We start from the raw sequence: 20,860 nt of genomic DNA on the forward strand, positions 1-20,860 counted from the left end.
GAAAATCTGTAAATGAAATAAATGACAATGGAAAACCCATTACATAGGCACACGATGTAGATTTCTAGTAACTTAAATTTAAAAAAAAACAGTATCATTGCCTTGTCTATAGATTTTTATTTTTTATACATCATGTCGGTACTTATTCAAGTTATAAATGCCATGTTGACATTTAATTGCCACATGGACGTCAAAGAGAAATTATTATTTGTTTTGAACTCAATTGTTTTTATACACACAATGAAAAACAGAGATCCAATATTTGTATATAAAGTGTAATTTAGCCTAGTATTTAATTGGACTATAAGAGTAATAATTTTAAAATCCTCCTTCAGTCCTATTTTGTTTTTTGCTATTACTTAAAACAGGGCTTGTCGCGTGTTTTTTGAGAAACTTTAAAACCTGTAAAATTGCCTTATCGAACAATTTATATAATTTCAAATTAGCGAATTTTACTAACGTGTTTGAATTTAACATGTAGGTAGAAAACTTAACTAACTTCAGAACCCTTCATTTCTTTATTTATTATCTTAGGAATCATCATATATCTATTATGCTCATTTGCTTATACTTGGCATAGCTGTGTTTTACAGTAATGAAACTCATTCTTTAGAGCCTTTAGGAAAAATAATTTTTGTTGCAAAGTAAAGTTTATAGAATTCATTTCAGTATAAAAACCTTGTAAGTACAATCAAAGATGAGGACATTAGATTGCAGAACAAATCTGACTTAAGGTGTTAAGATAGTTGTCCTGATTTTCTCACCAAATTAATTTAATTTATACTTTAATAGATTATAATAAATGTACTGGATGAACTTCAAATACAGTTTATAAAACTTATAGATGTTTGATTTGAAATTGTTTTATTAATATTATAACACAGTCTGTTAACAAGCAATAGGCAATAGACATCTTTACTTCCCATATTATATATGAAATAGTTTTTAACAAATCTTAACAAACTGTTGTTAGATGAAATATGTAAATTTATTTCATTACATATTATTTTCTATCTGCTTGACTGCAAGCGGCCCAGAACAGCCAAGTAATACTTTGCTATGCTCGATGAACATTTGAATATTGAAGCTCGCATATGCTATTTGATATTTGTATTTAACTGCTCATCATTCCATATTCACTCTGATTATCGTGAATTGGATTCATGGAAATCCCTGAAAAAAAAAAAAATTTACTTAATCTAACTGGCAACATTATATTCTATAATAGTTGTATTGGTATAAATTTGTGTATTATTTTTAATTTTTGTATTGTTGGTAAAATATAGCCTCTGATTATAATGGATTTTAAAATGTATGTGGCTTTATAAAATGAACAATGCACAATCGAGGTCCGTGAAAAGCATATTGTCATAATTGCTACATAGCAAATACTAGGACATAATAAGGTTGAGTTAACAACCTCATATAAATAAATACTGCAAAAAATATTCATCTTTTATAAAAACAATCTGAAACTACCCTAAAATTTCCTTTGGGTTTAAATTTTCCAGCATAAATTAGCCTGGTAAATAATAAAATATGCATTACATTATGTTCCCATACAAACTTAGCTATTGTTTCAATTGTAATGAATAAAATAGTTCATTTAAAAAAAATTATTTATTATTAACAAGTAAGTTCATTATATTGTTAAATTATTAAACTGAATAGTTATTCTTTTAAGGCTATGGAAATATCTGGTTTCGCATACGAATGAGTGGAATATTAATCGAGTAAGTGTGCACAAAGTCAAGTGATCGAAGCACTGCTAATGAATGACGAACGGTTATATGATAATAACATTGAAATTCCTGCAACATTATGCAAGACGCATACTGATAGTTCTGTCAATTATATATATAGAGCTATACTTTCACACTTGGTTTGTATTACATTCAAAGATTTCTCTAATTAAGGTTATAGCTAAGTGATTTTTAGTTACTTAGAAACATGACGTTAATGAGCCTTACGTTCTGTATAACATTTTTCTGTTCTTCATATGTCTCTACCTACATTATAAATTATTTACCCATATTTTTAATATTAATGCAACTCACGTTGTGATTATTAGTGGCCAAACCTATATAATGTCATAATCGGATTGAAGCCAGATAAGTATTAGAGCAAAACCTCTTATTGCCATGTATTATTGTGACACGTTTAGTCATTAACTAGTCCTATTGATTTTTAGAAAACAATGAAAGGTCACAAAGGTTATCAACGTAAATAAGGAACAAGAGTTAGCAATATTGGTACTAAATTATTTAGGCGTTTCTTGGTTAAAATGAAAATTACACTTGGCTGCTGGTTGATTTAAAAATAAAAATGGCTTTTGTTGAAGGTTTAACGATTCCAATGACAATGTCAGAAAACATGTTCTGATCTATTTGATTATGCAAATGAGATACCAAGAATTTGCGGTTAAATTATGACTACAAATTTTTATTTAATGTGAATATTTTCTTATGTAGTTTTTTTTTAAATTTATGATATGGCTTCATTTAACTTAAATATTATGCACGTTTCAAAGTATTTCTTTTTATCTGACAGAATATTCAGATATAATTCAAATTGAGGTTCAGAATCTTAAAAAAAAGATAGGTCATGGAAAAATAAGTTTAGATTAAATAAGCTAAGGTAAACATTAAAATTAATAGAAAACCATATTGGACCTACCCGAAAAATTATATTTTACATATTAGTTCCTTCAAACTATTAGTTTATCAAAGAAGCCATTAAAAGCAACAAATTTTTTATTCGAGCACAAGTAGCCTAACAAATTAATTAATTTTCTAGGGATATACTTAATATTTTAAATAAATACTCTTAGACATATAAATCTTACTGAAGTATCTATATGTATGAAGTAATTGTGCAATAAATGTATTAAAATCGATATTTAATCTGTGTCTGCTGTATTAGAGTAAGAATTTTTGAAAATAGGTAGGTAAATAAATATTCTTAATTTCCATGACGATTCCAGATGAGTGACTTCATGTTATCAGATTCAAGTCTAAAATTATTTGACCAATACTGTGAATGCTTTATAAACATCTTCTAATAATTTGTTGAGATAAAAAATGTGGGGTTGAGATAATACAGATTTATCTCATTTTATAGATAACATATATGTGACAGGAAAATGAAAGATAAATGTTTTTAAAACTTTTTTTTATTCATAATAAACATAAACAATGTGCAAATTCTACAATATAAACCTACAATTTGCTACATTAATCTTACCGACATTATACGCAAGTATAATCAAAGAAATACTTTCGATAAATAACAGACGGTGATTCGACTTATTTTGACTAAAAATGCTTCTTAATATTTAACACAAGTGGCACTGAATATTTTGCAAAATACAACATATGCAAAAACTCCGAAATTGTGCTAAAATAAGTCACAATGTAGAAAATAAAATACTGAACAATCTTTTTTTTTTTTTAAAGTTTCATTTCATAATTTTTTTTAAAAGGTCTGTTAAAAACAAAAAGAATAAAAAAAAAATAATAGTTGAAAAACTGACGAGTAATACATAAAAGGCTAATCATATTAATAAATATAAGCATCTAGTACAAGCGTAATATTGTTATGTTATATCACTAAGTTGTAAGTATAACACAAAAATAAACTATTCGAAATCATTCAACATGCTTTAGACAGATAATATTAAATAGATATCGATTTCTAAAAAATCGATTTTTGTTATCTCGTATATCAAACATGATTTCATTTATTTAAAAAAAAAAGTACTCTTACGTATAAAAGCCACACGACGTGCATGTGTCGTGGAGACTAACGTCGGATATGACTCGAAGGCACAAAAATTAGTTAAAAAATTCGATACACTGCTATCGTAAAAACAGTTACTATGTTAGTTCGTATCGATATACCTACAATAAGTTATATTTTATATTTCCAAGCACCACCTTGCTAAATTTCATTTTAAAAATCTAAACCTATATAATTAAACACTATGATAAATCTAAACAATAATCAGTTAATATTTGAACAATAAAACCTTTTATTGTATAACCTTTATTGCCATTTACGATAATGTTACGGTAGCAAAGGCTACATAATATTGATAACGTTATCGGGAAACATCTCGATCGATCGTGATTTAAGAAAGACAGTGATCAGAGTACGAGATCGGCCATCTTTATAACAACGCAAAACAGATCGAGGAAAAACCAAGGCCACAAATCTATCACATGTAGTTATGATTTGGCAAAAGCCAGATAAATAAATATAAAACATTTCATAAAAGATGATACAATCAAGTAGATCATTCTAGTAACCGTTGTATTTGACGGACTGTATCTCTCCGCTCAAATGAACATACGGCGTAGGCGTTTCATAATACTCACAGTGCACGTTCTCACTACAATAATTAATACCATCATGAACAAACAACTCTATCGGATGCTGGATAATAACCTACTTTAAAATTGACATTACGAACGCGTTTTAAAAATAAATACTATTTAAAAAAAATATATGATCACATACAGGAGCAGTTTCGAAAATATGTGGCACTCAGAAACGTGGAAGTCGGTACGTGTGGAACGCCATCAGGACACGTTGTTGATACCTACCCTCTTACTGAAAGGCGAGGCGTCAATTGTCCTCTCGTTGAGTTTGTCCTCTTCCCTGAAGTGGATTCTCGTTATAACGATGTCCCCCGTGCTCAAAGTCTGCGAAGCTATCTCCGCCTTCTTAGTTTCGTTGAGATCATTGCACTTGACATCGTCGAAATTTGTGTTATGGCATTTACAACAACAGTTCTTCCTGTCAGTGTCACCGATGTTCAAGATTTGGCTTAGATTTGACCAATCCTTGTTCTTGAGCAGTGGTAATGTCTGCTCCATGGTCCTTGAGAACTTATCTTCGAGCTCGCCACTCAATGGGGCCACGGCTGAGAGTATAGCCTCAAGGCGATTAATTTTTTCAACCTTATCCATATTCGTATCTGATAATATTTCATCCATCATTTGCATGGATTCTGTTAGACTGGGTGGTTGGGTTGAGTGTGGGGAGGATATAGAGTCTGAAGGGTTCGACTCCAGACTGGCCATTTCGTTTTCCTTCTCGTCGTCTTCAGAATCGCTGTCCTTGTCCTGGCCCATAGCCTCCAGCTTTTCCAATTTCTTGGATATTTTGTGACAACCTTTCAGCTTTTCTTTCTCCTCTTCAGTAAGTTCCAAATACCTCAGTAATCTTATTTCCCTATTGCTTAAAACAATATTCTTAGTAGATTCGGCCAGTTTAAGCTTCAATTCTCCAACTTCTGTGTTTATTTTTCTCTGTCTCTTGCGTAACTTCACTTCCGTTGGTTGTATGTGCATGAATACTTGTTCATTTGATAATTCCTCGAACAGCTGTTGATTTTCCAGGTTAATATTCGCAGACATATAGGCATAAATGGCTGGATTGACAAGCGATAATACATCAGAGGCTGCATAAATTATCATGTCTTTTGTAAGAGGTCGCCTAGCCCAATATCTCTGATCCCTGCGATAGACATTCTTTAACTGTTCCTTCATTGGATTCATCGGTGCATTATATAATTCACACAGAGCGTTCAGGCTAAGATTTTTAACTTTATAAACAGGAACACCTTGTTGCTGTAATTGCAGAACGGCATGGGCGGCCTGAGTGTCAAACACATTCTTCAAAGTGATTTCAAACTGATTATATAAATTGACTGAGTCATTGCGACAGTCATGAATAATTTTAACAACGCACTCACTTTCTAGTAACTCCTTAATTTTTCCTTCAACAACCATAGCCGGACATGCCAATATGTCAAGTAAATATACCTCACCATTCATTGTAGCTATCTGACATAGGGTCAATACACCCTTTAGTCCCAAATTAATGCCTTCACAATCAAAGGATATGATGCTCTTTGTGGAGCGTTTAGCACCAATGATGCTGTCTACTAATGTTGCACATTCTCTTGCATTAGCAATGACAGTTGCACTTTGCAGTACTTTCTGTCTCCAAGCTTCACCCATCATATTGTTCTTCAAACTAGCCATTCCGTTTGTTTCCTCGGCCGCACGGTTAAGATGATTGTTGACTCTGTCCCTAACCATGTTTTCTGCTAAGTTTTTTATAACAATTGAGTTAATCCTCTGCTTTAGGGTCTGATTTGCTATATTGGCTTGTTGGCTTCTAGGAGATTCGACAGGACTGAGTATTCTGTTCGCTGGACTTTTCATGCCGTCAGAGGGGGTCGGACTAACAGCGAGTGGAGGAACTGGAGAGACGGGTGCCTCCTCCACAACTGGCTTTGGTGGATCAGTCTTACCTTTAGCTTTTGCATTTAGATACATTACAGGTATTTTTGGTTTACTAATGAGTGTCACGAGGTTTGCTTGAACATGAAAGCTATCAGAGAATATCTTTAAAAATGCACTTAAATCTGCTGGTGTTTTGAACATCTGATACCAGTATTCTTGTGGGAAACGGGACACAATTAAGTGGAATAGTTGATCTACCATCACTGGACCTTTGGCTTCAATACACTGAGCGACGTAGTCTAGGAGCTGCTGAGCCGTGTCCGTATTGATGTTCGGAACGGGGAGATTGTGAAACTGTTCTGAGTTAGCATGTGAATGGTCACGTCTATGATTCTCACTGACTAGAACAACATTATCTTCAATTATCTGGAAAGTGTCCGGGTGCTTCATGAGAAAGTCCTTGAACTCTTTGATGCGCTGCCCAGAAATGTGACGCACTTGTGGTGAAGCTTGGCTTCTGTGGCCCAGGAGGCTTTTGATAGGTACTTCGGTTCCATCGCCGTATTGTATCATTTTACTGGCAAAATATTCCTTCGCCTCTTCGATGTAGTCGTTGTTTGAGGAGGAGCCAGCGCCGCTCGGGTGCCGCTGGAACGTGTTGATATCGACATAGTCCCCGTCTATGTTGAACAACGCGGGATATTGGCCCAGAAACTTCTTTAAACCCGACTGGGACCCGCCAGCGATCTGACGCATCTCCTTAGTGAAACCCTTGGCACCAAACTGACAGGAAAGATCGTGCAACGTTCTCGGCTCGCCTTTATCGAGCAGGCGCTCCACGAAAAACAACAGAGTGAGGTTCCTAGCGAGCTCATATTCCATTGATTCCATTTCCTAACAGTTGGTGCCAATGCGGTATCTTACGCTAAAATTTTTCTACGTATATGTGTCACCCACAACACCATGAAATTCTTCAATTCTGATGCGAGCAGAGATAATAGACAAAAGTGACGTGATTAATTAAGTGTTGCAATAAAGTTATTAATAATTTGCATTGACACAAAAATAACTTATATCGAAATAAATTTAAATGTGAAAGTCTTAAATGGTAATTCCATTATAACATTAAGACATTGAAACTTTACATGTATAATGTTATAAAATATAATAAGAAATAATATAAATTCTTTAATTGTAGTTGGTTTATAATTTTCCCCAATATATTCCATCATCATTAACGGGTAGGAATTATTAGCATCATCTTAGAAAAATTACTCATTAAGTCTTATTTCTATCCGGATATTTTTAAAAAGAGTAATGAGAATAAAATTTATATAAAAAAATAGTAATAATATTTAGGTCTGTAATTAATTTCAATGATTTGTTTCAGTACAGATTGTGTTAATCTTAATTATATTAACATGCATTGAAATAAAAACATAAATAGATGGTAATACATAAATACTTTTTAATAAAAATAATTTTTACCACGCCTAAAATGTGACTTGCAAAATTTTAAAAGAAAAAGACAATTTATTCTATTATTTTTATTCTGTATCTTTTAAGAAATACTTTTCGTCTTCTACCGACTATTTGGAAAATAAGAATAAAATATTCAAATGATTCGTCTAAAATAACGTCTAAGTTTAAATAATTACCTACAAAAGAATTTTTTACTGAAACATTGTATACTCTGTCCACAGACGGCAATTTGTTCTTGTCATTGAAGTTTTGAGTTATTACTTGATTGGTGGGTGTATGTATTAATTGAATAACTTACATCTTTATTTTAAACATTACATTATTTACACAAAACACTACCAATACTTTTTAAATTTTATTTTAACCATAAACTACGTAAAAGTGAACAACGAAATAATGGTAAGAGTCGATCACCACAATAACTTGAAATACTTGTTTTCAAATATTTCTATCACAACTAAGACTCGTGTATTTGGTTATTATAACAATTTTAGTTGGTGTTAGTGTTAGGAGATTTGCATATACCTCATCGCTGTAGTTCTCTACCACCGAAGTTCAAAAAGCTATTACTGCCGGGTCGTATACAACATATATTGTGCACGGGAAACCTATGTACCAAAGAATCTTACGATTACTTGAAGACTCTTGCCAGTGATGTACACGTTGTTAGGGGAGATTTTGATGAGGTTTGTTTTATATATACATTTTTTATTTTATTTATTTAGTTATATGATCAATTGACCGACATATGATTAACGGAAGTACTCAATAATCGTTTGTGATATATAAATACTGTTACGAACAGAATAGTCGTATTGCTTATTGGAGAATATTGGATTAGAATATACACTATGGCAGTATTACATAACAAATACACATACTAACATTTTCATTCATTCATTTCAGTTCTGAAAAGTAGCTTATATTTTACAGGTGAATCATTGTATCATTTTATTGTATGGACTAAAAAAATTTATGTAAGAGTTTAAAATTGAGGCAATTTAAAATCTTGGTAATCTCTTTTACCTTATAAATGCCCAACTTTCTATAATGGCATCTATAAAAAGATGTATTTTACAACAAATATGAATTATTGACAGAACTCAACATATCCCGAGCAAAAGGTGATTACCGTTGGCCAGTTTCGTATTGGCCTTATCCATGGACACCAGGTTGTCCCTTGGGGTGACGAAGAGTCACTTGCGCTAGTACAGAGGCAGCTTGATGTAGATATCTTGATATCAGGTCACACACATCGTTTTGAAGCGTACGAACATGAGAACAAATTCTATATCAACCCTGGCTCAGCAACAGGAGCATATAGCCCGCTATTTAGGTAAATGTGTTGTAATTTTGAGAGTAGTTAACCTAAAATATACATCTAAAAGAGAGGAGCTTGAACGGTGGAGGTGAGCATTGGGTCCCTTAAACCAACACCTGGGTAGCAAGTCCCAGGCCCTGTTGAAGCTCCTGTCCCTGCAACGCGGTGGACCCGGCACCCACACCGTTAATCCATTGAACGCTGAGAGGTTTCATCATGTCTCTGACTGATAATCAATAACTGTCGTAAATTATTAATTTCCTTATAAGAAAATAAATCTAGACTTAAGTTATCTGCATTAAATATGGTTTTATATAACCAAATGGGCAGCATCATTATTAAGTTTTCGTTTGCATATTTCAGTCTAACAAAAACTTGTAATGAATTTACGAACGACTATATCTGCTTAGAATTGCTTTGTGTGTGTGTATAATTAGATTATTTTTTCCTAGGAATGCCATCCCCTCATTCGTACTTATGGACATTCAAAGTTCCACGGTGGTGACATATGTGTACAAACTGCTCGGTGATGAGGTCAAAGTTGAGAGAATCGAGTACAAGAAGGCATAGAACATTACATGAATAGTTCTTAAACAGTATGGGTTTATCGTAAAAAATTTGATTATCATGTGCTGGTGAAGTCGGTGATTATACCTTTTATATGAAATGGTTTACTATCTACGGGGATAGTGAATGTATCTCATTTTATTAAAATAGTTATTTGGATCAATCTGTGTTATTTAAACATTAAGTTTACAAGCAAATAAATATATTGAACGTCAGTTGAAATTGTTTTAATTCTTTTCTTCTATTCTATCAAGTGTTAATTCATCTACAAAGAGTTAATTGATTTGTTTAAACGGGCACATTTGGTTTGATGAATACATGGAGCTAAATATCTTTCTTTTATATAGCAACACTTAATGTTCTTGTATATTGATTGTCCACAAAAAGCACCGATTACCAAGGTGGTAACACTGATGACAGAAAATAAACTCGCTTCTTAGCAATTGAAACTGTAGAGCTTAAGTATAGGGTTTTCCATTAAGGGCGCTTGATCTTTGAAATGCAAAAAAAAAATACATGTAGGAAAGATATTTGCGAATTTTTTTTTTTATTTGGAAGGTCTATCGACCCCATTATGTATAGAATATGACATCATTCAAATGACCGCCACGGCTTCGGTTGGTGGCGCGCACACGAAAGGTCCAATTTTCGATGACTCTGGCGCACAAATCGGGCTGTATTTGATCGATGGCGTGGCGTATGTTGACTTTGAGGGCATCGGTGGTTTGCGGCTTGTTGGCATAGACCTGCGACTTAAGAAAACCCCACAAGAAAAAGTCCAGCGGGGTCAAATCGCACGATCTCGGTGGCCAGTTCACGTCGCCTCCGCGCGAGATGACCATGTCCAGAAATTGCTCGTGCAGAACTTCCATCGTAGCGTGTGCTGTGTGGCACGTAGCGCCGTCCTGTTGAAACCACATGTTGTCCAGATCCATATTCTCGATTTCAGGCCAAAAGAAGTTGGTTATCATCGACCGGTATCGCTCACCATTGACGGTGACGGCCACACCATTATCGTTTTCGAAAAAATACGGACCAATCACGCCTCCGGCCCAAAATCCGCACCAAACAGTCACTTTCTGCGGGTGCATTGCCACTTGGTGAACCTCGTGTGGATTGGTCTCGTCCCGCATTTTTGGATGAATGGCTATGTCAACAAGCAAAATACGGCAATTTTGCTTGTTGACATAGCCATTCATCCAAAAATGCGCCTCGTCGCTGAAGATGATTTTTTTGCCAAAATCGGCGTCAACTTCCAACTGCTCTAATGCCCAGTCAACGAACACACGGCGCTGTCTATGGTCATTAACCTTGGGCTCTTGGGTCAGCTGGATCTTGTACGGGTGCATATTTACTAAATTTAGAGGTTCTCATGAGAAAAATAAATGACATACAGGAAGGCGAACTTAGTATTCTCACAGATGAATGCTTGATTTTGTATAAATAATGTTCTCATTATAGATCAAAACGAAGTTGAAAACTTTTTATACTTTAATTTGGAGCATTACTGTAATGTTATAAGTATCGTAGAAGCAGGACAGCTAAGTGCGGCCCATTTTTATACTCCAGTCTATATTAATAAATCAAATTTAAGTGTTTGTTTCAATTGACCAGCTTTTAACTTAACCTATATGTGATATTCACGTCGGAAATGCAATTTTAAAAATGCTTGTCTGTCTGCCTTTTTGTTTTGGCTGATGTCTGGAAGTTGGGTGGATTTTGATAAGACTTCAAATCACGGTATGTAATGTGTTTAGGAATAACTTAAGCTATTTTCTAACCGACTTTAAAAAGAAGGAAGTTCCAATGCTACTATTTGTTTGTTACACTATTACTCCTTGGATTTTAGGTTGACTATCAAAATAATTTTCTTAATACGAAGTGTCTTGCTCTGAGGTAGTACCCGATACAGTTAGGATCCTAATGTGAAGAGATCCTCGAAGTATAAAATGAAATCTCTAAAGGGTGATGACGTTTATCCAAACGAGATTTTAATAAAAGCGAAATTTAGTAAGCAATAGCTAATTATTAAATTGTGAAAAATGTATTTTATTTCAATTCAAAACAAAAGTTGCTAGTACTTATTTAGATTGCTAGTAATGTATATTTAATTTTCAGAGACGTATTTCGGTTGCTTTATATTGGCTAAATGCATTCAATGTCGAATTCATTTTCTGAAAAAGTATTTGATATTAATCATTCAATGAAGCAAATCTTTGTTCGTCTGTCGTATTTATTATGAGGTGGCTTTAACCTTTTTTTAGATTATTAAACAAGTTTTTTTTTGAAACAGTGTCCTAGCTCAGAATTAAACTAAGTTTTCTCTTTATACCAAATTTAATAAATGATAATACGCCGTTTATTTGTTCCTTGCAGCCTGCAAGTTGCAGGTAGTCAAATAAACAAAAATTAAGTAATCATAACGGCGCCAGTTGTTAGAGATAAACGTATTTAGAACGTTAGTAAATAACGAGGAACGTCTATAGCTTTAGTATCTTAAAGGTTTAACTAGAATTTGCCTCTGGCTTCGTTCAACTAAATAACCTGTTTTCCCTCAATTTCATTCTGTTATGACATTTGACATGACAGCGAATTTTTTCATCAGTCAGATTAAAGTTGACATTGCTCTTATAACTAAATCCTTTCGTTCCTTTTCATTCTATATGCTTCCTTTGCATGGTGACCGGCCAAATAAATTGATGATTTTCACTCCTTTATCCCAAACCTAATAATTGTAGGTAATTCAGACAATTCAGATATTTAAGCACAAGAATCATTATAAAATATCAGTAGTTATTCAAGAATTTTTTGGTTGGAATATATGTATATTTTTTAATACTAAATATACAATTTTAGAATAGTATAGTATACTTTCGCATTTATTTATTTGGGGTTAGATTATTTCTTATCTTTCTATTCCTTCACCAAAATTATTTAGTTTCGAAAACAGGTTCCCGCAGTGGTAAAGAATTACGAATTAGATTTATAAAGACCTTACTTTCTTTTTGTTTATTTGAAACAGAAACGTTGTTTTTAACATAAGTTGTCCCTAAATGGATAGGTACATTCACTACAGTGAGTGTGTACGTGAAAACATTCACGATATTAAGCATTATCGTTTTCTTATTAAGTAAATAAGGAAAATAAAATTATGGATCCATTATCATTAGTTTATTAATAAACATTAATTACATTATCTATCACAATATGATCATGCCGTTAACCCAAATTGCAATTACGATGCAAACGACATGCCTACGTGGATTCGTATGCGTAGACGTTACAATGTACAAACAATAGTAAGTACATGCAAAGTCAATATGCCTATCGTTGTAACCTCGAAATTTATCACCGAAAAAATATATGGCTATATAAAACGTTCTCTATTGACAACCACAACAGAATCGAAAGTTCAAGTATTTATTACAAACGTTGGTAAACAAAACAAACACATGGAGATAATGAGTCGTCTGCTTTCGATAAAATGTGCATCCTAATAAAGCCCTTCTATTAACCTTTTAACGCCACAAATTGTATATTTTTTAATGGCCAGTCGGTTGTGGCCGCGCGCCCCACTCTCGCAGTGATACGAATATATGAACGGTTATTGAAATTTTAAAATCAGATGGTTTAGTGAGAGCATTCAAAGCTGAACACATTCCTGAACTGACTGTCAAGCGAATATTTTTTTTTATATTTAAATTAAAAACTAACATTTTGTTATTCATTGTTTTGTTATAAAAATATTTATAATTTAGATGTGATAGTATTTAGTGACAAGATGGCGACATTTATGAGACTGGGATTTAAATCAGCCGCTTTGAGCTTGGAGAGAAATGCGGCAGTATTTTCAAACTCTTCCGTCCAAAATTATGTAAAGGTAATTTTTTTAAGCAAATACTAATATTTTTGTATTTTTCTATACATGTATTTTTGTATATTATATTTATCAGAAGCGCGTAGAGATTTTAATGGTTTTTTTTTATAATTAATGAACGTGAATGTAGTTCTTTGGTTCCTTACCTGTTTATGTTTTTTTGTTGTGATGCTCGGTTAAATTTTTTGTAACTCAAAAAGAGCTACATTCCTATCTCCTGTTCTATAAATTTGGATGCATTTTTTTAAATCATGATACATACCAATATTTATAGGTTTTAAATGTCTCATTTTAATATAAATAATATAAAATGAATTAACTATAATTTTTTTTGGTATTGTTAAGCAGTAACAATTACTGAAATATTTGATTTTTTTTTTTTAACTTTTGACAAGGATAAATAAGCAAGAGTGTAAATTAAAAATTATCCCAATATTTATTTCATTTACAAAATTTGACCTCTGATAACCTTTTATCTGTTGTCTCCCTTGGGCTAACGAATACCGCATGGGAATACATTCTTTATTATGATGATCTTAAATACGAAATACCTTTGAAACATTAAAAGAAAGTTAAGTACCGGTTATGTACTCAATTGTTATAATTGTATAAAATTATCTCCAATAAAAGGGACGGACTAAAATTAACACATTTACTTACTACTCGTGTGACACCGGCTTATAATATTGAGACAAAACATGAACGGTTTAAGTCATTTCAGATAATTATTATTGATTTATCATAATGTCTTATTTTGAACGCGTAACATAACGATATTTACATATTTCTAAGGCATTTAATTTGTTTATTGTTTTGACTATAATGAATATCTATGATCGTTATAATTTTGGTAGTTACTAAACGTAAACAAGTATGGAGGAAGTAATACTTAAGACCTTCAATGGAACCAAAATACAATAAAAACGAGTCTACGTGATGTTTACGACGTTACGCAACGTGTAAACAATACAATAGACATGCTTTGGCATACTTATATATAATTAGTGGCCGGAAGGATATTCCTTGATTAAAAATTTAAAAAAATAAAATGGACACTACTTAATATTACTCAAAAATATAAGTGACAGTCTTGTTTTGTCCCTGAAATTACCAAACTTCTTCAATGGATCATCTTTATTTTTTATATATATTTATATTATATAAGGATCTGATATTTTATAATATTATTGCTGTTAATTTACATGCAATTTGACTGAACTGTTAAATGATTCTCTGAATGCATATGTGTTTCTGCGATTTTTTAAAAATTGATTTCCAATAACAATGTGCTGCATATTTCATGGAAACAAATAATTTTAACTCAAATTATTTATGGGCATGATCGTTGCTACAATTTTTTTTTATTTTTTTTTATATAAACTGTTTTCCGACTAAAGAGCCGTAAGGTATAAATATAAAAAAAAAATCGGTTCGTATTATTTAAGTAGGAAGTACATATTTATTATCTACGATCTATATGTATTTAAAACTAACCGATAAATAAAATTAACACTAATGTTGCCCTTGTATAATAAATATATGAGTTTGTTACTTCGAGAACGATAAAAAATTAATCACAATAATGACAGGCAACTTTTACATGATAGGTATAACGAACGACGACGATAGGTAGGACGACGTTTATTTGTCACTAGCAACAATGAGACCGTGATCCAATTCGCAAATTACCAATCGACCTGAGGTTGAGCGAATACAACTTTTGCATTCCCATTCAACGAATGTATCTTTATAATATTTCTAAATATATTATACGAATTTAAATATATAAAAATGTACAATAACATCAATATTTCCTATTATAAATATTTACATTGGCATAGTTGGTACTGAATGCGATAATAAGGCCGTTGACCGCTTGTGTAACGCGCGGGCAGTTGATTTGAAATTTGAACGTAGGTTTAGGGCCGGTTTACGAGTGACAATAATCAAAGCGGGTTATTTAAGTTACGTCACAGATGAGACTTAAAATATTTTAGTGAAACTGTTCGGAATACGTAGAGGATATGTATGCACTAAATCAACCAATTCTGAAACGACAAGGTGATTTTATTATGAATTGTCCACTTGGTAGGGTATTATTTTTAAATTGATTCAATTGCGGTCAACCGATATCTGTTTAACGGAGTGATGTCTGGGGTCATGTTGTAAATGAGAGGTGAAGTGGTTAGTTTGTTATATAATGACTTGTTACGGACCAGCTTTTCAAATTAAAAGCGACTTCCGTAAATGTTAATACGATGTCCAATAACCCATAACTATGACCCAGTTTGGGTTATGTCAAAATATTAAGGAAGTTACTATTTAGTTCAAATGCTTTCTACTAATAAGAATTGTGAAAAAAAAATGTTTTACCAAAAGCATTTTAGTATTTCCTTTCATTATTCGATTGGTATTTCCTCAGTTGATACATACGAAGGTGTCGTGCAATGGAAAGGTGTGCTATTTGCAAACGTTCCAAGACCAGAGAGATCTGGATGTAGACCGATCTGGTATGATGAGGAGGTACAGCAAGCAGCACGGCAGGCCGGAGCGAGACAGGAGGAAAAACTACAGCGACAGTGACTCCGACTCAGATACTGAGTGCAAGGGATACGATCGCGTGAGTGATGTGCTTGATATTATTTCTCCTTTACTTAATACTACTACTACTTAGCTACTGTTTTGTTTACACTTAGATATTATGAATGCATATTAATTTTGTGTGTCTTACCTTCGCTGCTGAGCGACTGTAGACATTACATTATACAGAGAGCTGTATTTTTTGAGGTATATATTATTTCTGTTTTATTGTCACAGTCGGAGTTCTGGCGTAGGAAAATGCGTACAGTACATAACATCCTTGACGTTAACAAGGATGGATTGATCTCATTCAGCGACTTCCAGCTCCTATCGGAGAGATTCAAGTCCTTAGGGCATTTAGATGATAAACAGGCTAAAGAATTTACTGACATTATAAAGGTGAGTACGCAAACATATTTTATATAATATTAATTGATGATTATTATGTAAGTTAAATCACGCATTGAATGTTTTAATTTTCTTCCCCACCTTAATTTGTATCAATATAGTTTTCGCAAAGAGTTCGCAAGTATCTTAGCATGTTAAATTGTTTACCATAATATGATATACACTTCGTTTTGGTATTGAGAAAAAAGTGACAAGTGCTAAAGGTATGCTATTTGGTTGACAGTTGACTTGGGAGGAACAATGGGGACCCATAGACCCCTACAATTTCGTAACTGTCGAGCAATACTTAGAAGACATGCATCACGTGCTCAACGATAAGACGCAAAAGAAAAGAGCTCATCGCTGGCTGCCATATTTGTTTAAGGTATAGATAATTTGAAATCCTAACTTCTTAGGAATTAATATCGAAGTTTCTTTAAAACAAAATTTTTCTGACAATAATAAGTACAAGATCTTATCAAACACGCAGGTATTTCATTTTACAAAAATAATTTCTACTCGCCCGCCTAGTAGTTATAGTTTTGACATATGTCAGAATTGATTGTGCATCTGTGACATTAGTGACAGACGTAATGTTTGTTTGTGATCCCTTACCAGCTTATTTCTATTAACATTTTAACAATACGACAATTGTTTCAGGCGGTCGACAAAGACAAATCCGGTTTCATATCAGTGAATGAGTTCAAACTGTTTTTTAAATGTCTCGGCCTAACGAACGAGCACGCTGCAGTTGCGTTCGCAGTAATCGACATTAATGGGGTCGGTATACGTTTATACATACATATTTTATTTACATATCTATAAGGAAAAAAATATCAAAATTATATATAATAGGAATAAGCCTCTGTTAAAGACTTATTTATATTTAAGTTTGTTCGTAGATATTTTTCTTTATAAGATTTCGATCTCATTACGAGTCCAGTCTGTGTTAAGTAAGAAGCTTTGTTAAGATTCTTTTGATAAAAAATATTATTTATTTACGTATATTACCTATTAACAGGATGGCAAGCTGTCTATGAAGGAGTTCGTTAACCTCGGAAAAGATTTCTTCTACACCGAAGATGAATCCCGAGTGTCAAAAATGTTTTGGGGCCCATTGTCCGAAATATGATGTCCTATGGTAGCCGTGGTCCTTTAAGACCTTAAATATGTTAGATATAAGTTTAGTATATACTTAAAGATTTTGTCATACACTATATTCAGTGTTGTTAACTAAAAAAATATATATTTTCAGTGTTTCTCTTAATATTAATACTCAAAACTGTTATCTTAAGCATTTACTATGAGAACGGTTATGTTAAATAAATACTGATGAATCTAAATAAAATTTAAATCGTTTTTATTGAATACTTTAATATGGGAAAGACATTTGGAGATAACGACATTAATATCATGATATACATAGACATAACACAAAGAGATACTAACTTTTTCATACAAATACAGAATCAATTAAAAAATTGTTACACATACATTCAAAGATCAAACATTAATTGAGTGAATTATTTCTAACATAAAACAAATTATAAGTACATAAACGTTCAACTATTAAACGATCCCGAGTTGATCCTTCAGTAGCTTCGTTTCTTCTATGAGTGTCGATATTTGTGTTGTCCTGAAAATATATATAAGGATTTTTTTTAAATAGACATAGATTTATTTTTTATTAACATTGTAACAATTGGGTTTTTGAAAGAAATTTTTTTTTTGTGATAAATATAAATATCATATATAAGTTTTAAAACGGAATATTGTTTTTTTTTTGGTGTAGTTTAAAAGCTATATCAACTTAAAAAGAAATTTTTGAATCCAGTAGCGAAAATACGCCGACACCTCCCGAGCAAATCCGAGCGCGTGTGACGTCACAATGTTAACTTCTGCTCATGGTAGCACACAGCTGATACAGTATTTTTACGTTTAACCGATAATATCTCCCGATTATCTTCAATATATCGATAAATATATTAAAAATGTCGAACCTTAACAGTTATCGTGCTTGCTACGAATACTAAAAAACAGCCTCCGAAAAAATATTTTTAAATGTTCCTCGAGATGTTAAACGTGTAAGCAATGGTTCCCAGCAGCGCGACGATCTAATACCAAAACAGCATATTTTTTTTGTTGTGAAGATCATTTTGATGTAAGTATTTTATAATAACAAAGCAATCAACAGTTATTTATGTTAACGAATAAATGGAATAAATAGAATTCAATATTAATTTTTATTTACTATAAACTTCAAATCGTAAGTTTAAAGTCATAGCATTAAAAAGAATTATCTGAATAATTTAAAATATATCCACATGAGGTATATTATCCTACTTAGCTTTAATAAATCCTTTATCACATATGACTAAATTGAATTACTTAATATTATGAATTTTTTACACAAAATTTCGGATATTTCCACGAGAAGCTGTTGACACTACTCTCTTCAAATTCCTTTAACATTGTGACGTCATAAGCATGGCGACCAATGGTGACGCGTTCTTAGTCACGTGGCTATTTTAAAGATTCTATCAATTTTTAATCGTTAATAATTAATTGAATTTTTTTTTTAAGTTTTTCGCATCAATTAAGTATAAATATAATTGATTTTAATGTTTCGAAATAAATATAAAGAAATCGACAATTTTTTTGTTTTCATAACCCAATTCCATCTTTCTTTCTTGATCAATATTTTTATGATATTTTTTTTTAAGGATACGGAAGTAACGTTTCACAGTTCTCATCACTTTGAAGGTTCAGTATCGACTGAACTCTTGCAATATACTAAATACGAGTTCAAATGACAGCGTGAACCAAAAAACTTATCAATAGCTATTTAATATATATAGTAACTTGTATTTCATGATATTTGTCTCTCTATCACATGTACTCACTGTTGCTGCAGTATAGATGTGATGCTGTCACTGTGAGATTTACCCAGAACCGTGTTCTTCTTCATATAATCTTCTTGCCAATTCCTTATCTATAAAAATACATATATATAATACATGGGAACTGTTAAAAGCATATGATTGTAATTAAACTGGCTCCGTAGTAATTTTATTTAACTTTTCTGATCAGACCTGTATTCCTCTACTCCGGACCAGGCTTCTGGTATCTTCCAGCTGTCCTCGCAGCTGCTGTGTCCGCACTCTAACTTCTTCCAGCTCTTTCAGCTGTCTTCTCTCGTCTTCCGATTGTCCGGAGCCAGCTCGCAAAGCTCGGGACACCATAGAACATCTAGAAATATATTATACGAAAAAATTATAGCAAAAAATTGGTTAAGTAACCTCACCATTATATTCTATATGATAGCAAATAACACTCCTTTACAATAGTAAATGAGTTCTGTTGTCAGTTAATGGGTTATTTATTGAGTTTAGTCTAGTTCAGTTGATTCCTCGTCAAATCCGATTAGTTTGTTTATTAGGTCGTTCTGAGAACTCACTACTATTTATTCTCACATGATTCAATAACTTCTCACCTGTACTTTATATCTTCTTGATGCTTTTCCGCCAACGCACGCTTCTCCTTCAACACCACTGACGTGAGTTTAACATCTTCAATTTCTTTCTGGGAGAGATATAAAATAAAATTACACAAGTGTGTATATATATATGTGTGTGTGTTATGACGTCATACTCTTTTGGCTTTTCATTCCCAACCTTTACTGTTTATTTCACAATCCAACAAATGGATGGACCGAGCGAAAACTAACTAACGTGGAAGGTGCAACTACTCAGAAGCTGGTTTTGCTCTAGTTTATACATTCAAATATATAATCATCTATATCCCCTTCTCTTCCTACACACACACACACAAAAACATTTAAGTATATACAATTGTTAAGATTTAACGGCTACCCTCCATTAATGTTATATCTGTCTCTGTCACACACACACACACCTGTAGCTCCCGTAGCCATTCCTTGTGTTGCCTTGAGAGGGCGCTGAGGGCGGCCATCTTCCTAGTGATGACGTCACAAGCGCGTTTCTGTTTATCCATATATTCGCTGCCGAGTCTCACAGTCGCTTGGGTGAGTAACTGAAAAGTAAATATTTATATATATATACAGAATAAAGATTTTTTTTTTTTATTCTCTGTGTTTTAATTTGACCTACCACTATAAAGAATATACTACCGTTACTGTCTATAATATTTATAAAGAAAATATATATTTTTTTAAAATGAGTATAAAAAAAAATGGAATTTCCGTTCTGCGAATATACTGAAAAAATATCTCAGACCGTGAATGGTCCAGAGCTGGATTCGAACGTGCATCCTCTGGGACGTTGCTACCCAAATGCATGGTCAACTGAGCCACCATGCTCATATATTTAACCAGCATGTAATTCGATTAATTTTTTTGAATTATATTCTTTA

General features: G+C 32.6%; 4 protein-coding genes across 5 annotated transcripts in view; 2 read left to right on the forward strand and 2 right to left on the reverse strand.

Annotated features, from left to right (window-relative positions):
* Positions 1–97: 97 nt before the first annotated feature.
* Positions 98–7,244, reverse strand: LOC116777181 (egalitarian protein homolog). Its single transcript, XM_032670576.2, has 2 exons — positions 4,605–7,244; positions 98–1,173 (listed from the first exon to the last, which is right to left on the reverse strand). Exons 1-2 carry the CDS (start codon positions 7,143–7,145, stop codon positions 1,162–1,164), a joined length of 2,553 nt encoding a protein of 850 aa, XP_032526467.2. The 5' UTR covers positions 7,146–7,244; the 3' UTR covers positions 98–1,161.
* Positions 7,245–7,974: 730 nt separating this feature from the next.
* Positions 7,975–9,839, forward strand: LOC116777919 (vacuolar protein sorting-associated protein 29). The gene is made up of 4 exons (XM_032671724.2): positions 7,975–8,135; positions 8,231–8,422; positions 8,837–9,072; positions 9,510–9,839. Exons 1-4 carry the CDS (start codon positions 8,133–8,135, stop codon positions 9,625–9,627), a joined length of 549 nt encoding a protein of 182 aa, XP_032527615.1. The 5' UTR covers positions 7,975–8,132; the 3' UTR covers positions 9,628–9,839.
* A 3,368-nt stretch (positions 9,840–13,207) lies between these two features.
* On the forward strand, positions 13,208–17,827 carry LOC116777232 (sarcoplasmic calcium-binding protein). 2 transcript variants are annotated; one of them, XM_032670655.2, is made up of 6 exons: positions 13,208–13,504; positions 15,924–16,121; positions 16,319–16,480; positions 16,713–16,853; positions 17,129–17,248; positions 17,490–17,827. In XM_032670655.2, exons 1-6 carry the CDS (start codon positions 13,406–13,408, stop codon positions 17,598–17,600), a joined length of 831 nt encoding a protein of 276 aa, XP_032526546.2. In that variant the 5' UTR covers positions 13,208–13,405; the 3' UTR covers positions 17,601–17,827. The 2 variants fall into 2 exon arrangements, with proteins under 2 accessions (XP_032526546.2, XP_061382232.1); XM_061526248.1 differs by lacking the exon at positions 13,208–13,504 and adding an exon at positions 15,548–15,562.
* LOC116777231 (nucleoporin 88) overlaps positions 17,812–20,860 on the reverse strand; it is a 65,697-nt gene continuing 62,648 nt past the window's right edge. The window contains exons 11-15 of the mRNA XM_032670654.2: positions 20,384–20,521; positions 19,962–20,050; positions 19,561–19,717; positions 19,372–19,460; positions 17,812–18,104 (exon numbers count right to left, since the gene is read on the reverse strand). Coding sequence (XP_032526545.2) covers positions 18,038–18,104; positions 19,372–19,460; positions 19,561–19,717; positions 19,962–20,050; positions 20,384–20,521 — 540 coding nt within the window. The 3' untranslated portion in view covers positions 17,812–18,037. The remainder of the gene's footprint in view (positions 18,105–19,371; positions 19,461–19,560; positions 19,718–19,961; positions 20,051–20,383; positions 20,522–20,860) is intronic.

Source organism: Danaus plexippus, chromosome Z (assembly GCF_018135715.1).
Source record: "Danaus plexippus chromosome Z, MEX_DaPlex, whole genome shotgun sequence".
Lineage (NCBI taxonomy): Eukaryota > Metazoa > Arthropoda > Insecta > Lepidoptera > Nymphalidae > Danaus > Danaus plexippus.

What these genes read in the sequence shown, in the direction of transcription:
- LOC116777919 (XM_032671724.2), top strand. An exon ending in TTAGGGGAGATTTTGATGAG is followed by an intron (nt 8,423 to 8,836) that starts GTTTGTTTTATA and finishes AATTATTGACAG; the next exon opens with AACTCAACATATCCCGAGCA. An exon ending in GCATATAGCCCGCTATTTAG is followed by an intron (nt 9,073 to 9,509) that starts GTAAATGTGTTG and finishes ATTTTTTCCTAG; the next exon opens with GAATGCCATCCCCTCATTCG.
- LOC116777232 (XM_032670655.2), top strand. Translation starts at nt 13,406, where the DNA reads ATGGCGACATTTATGAGACTGGGATTTAAATCAGCCGCTTTGAGCTTG. An exon ending in CCGTCCAAAATTATGTAAAG is followed by an intron (nt 13,505 to 15,923) that starts GTAATTTTTTTA and finishes GTATTTCCTCAG; the next exon opens with TTGATACATACGAAGGTGTC. An exon ending in CAGTAATCGACATTAATGGG is followed by an intron (nt 17,249 to 17,489) that starts GTCGGTATACGT and finishes ACCTATTAACAG; the next exon opens with GATGGCAAGCTGTCTATGAA.
- LOC116777181 (XM_032670576.2), bottom strand. Translation starts at nt 7,145, where the DNA reads ATGGAATCAATGGAATATGAGCTCGCTAGGAACCTCACTCTGTTGTTT.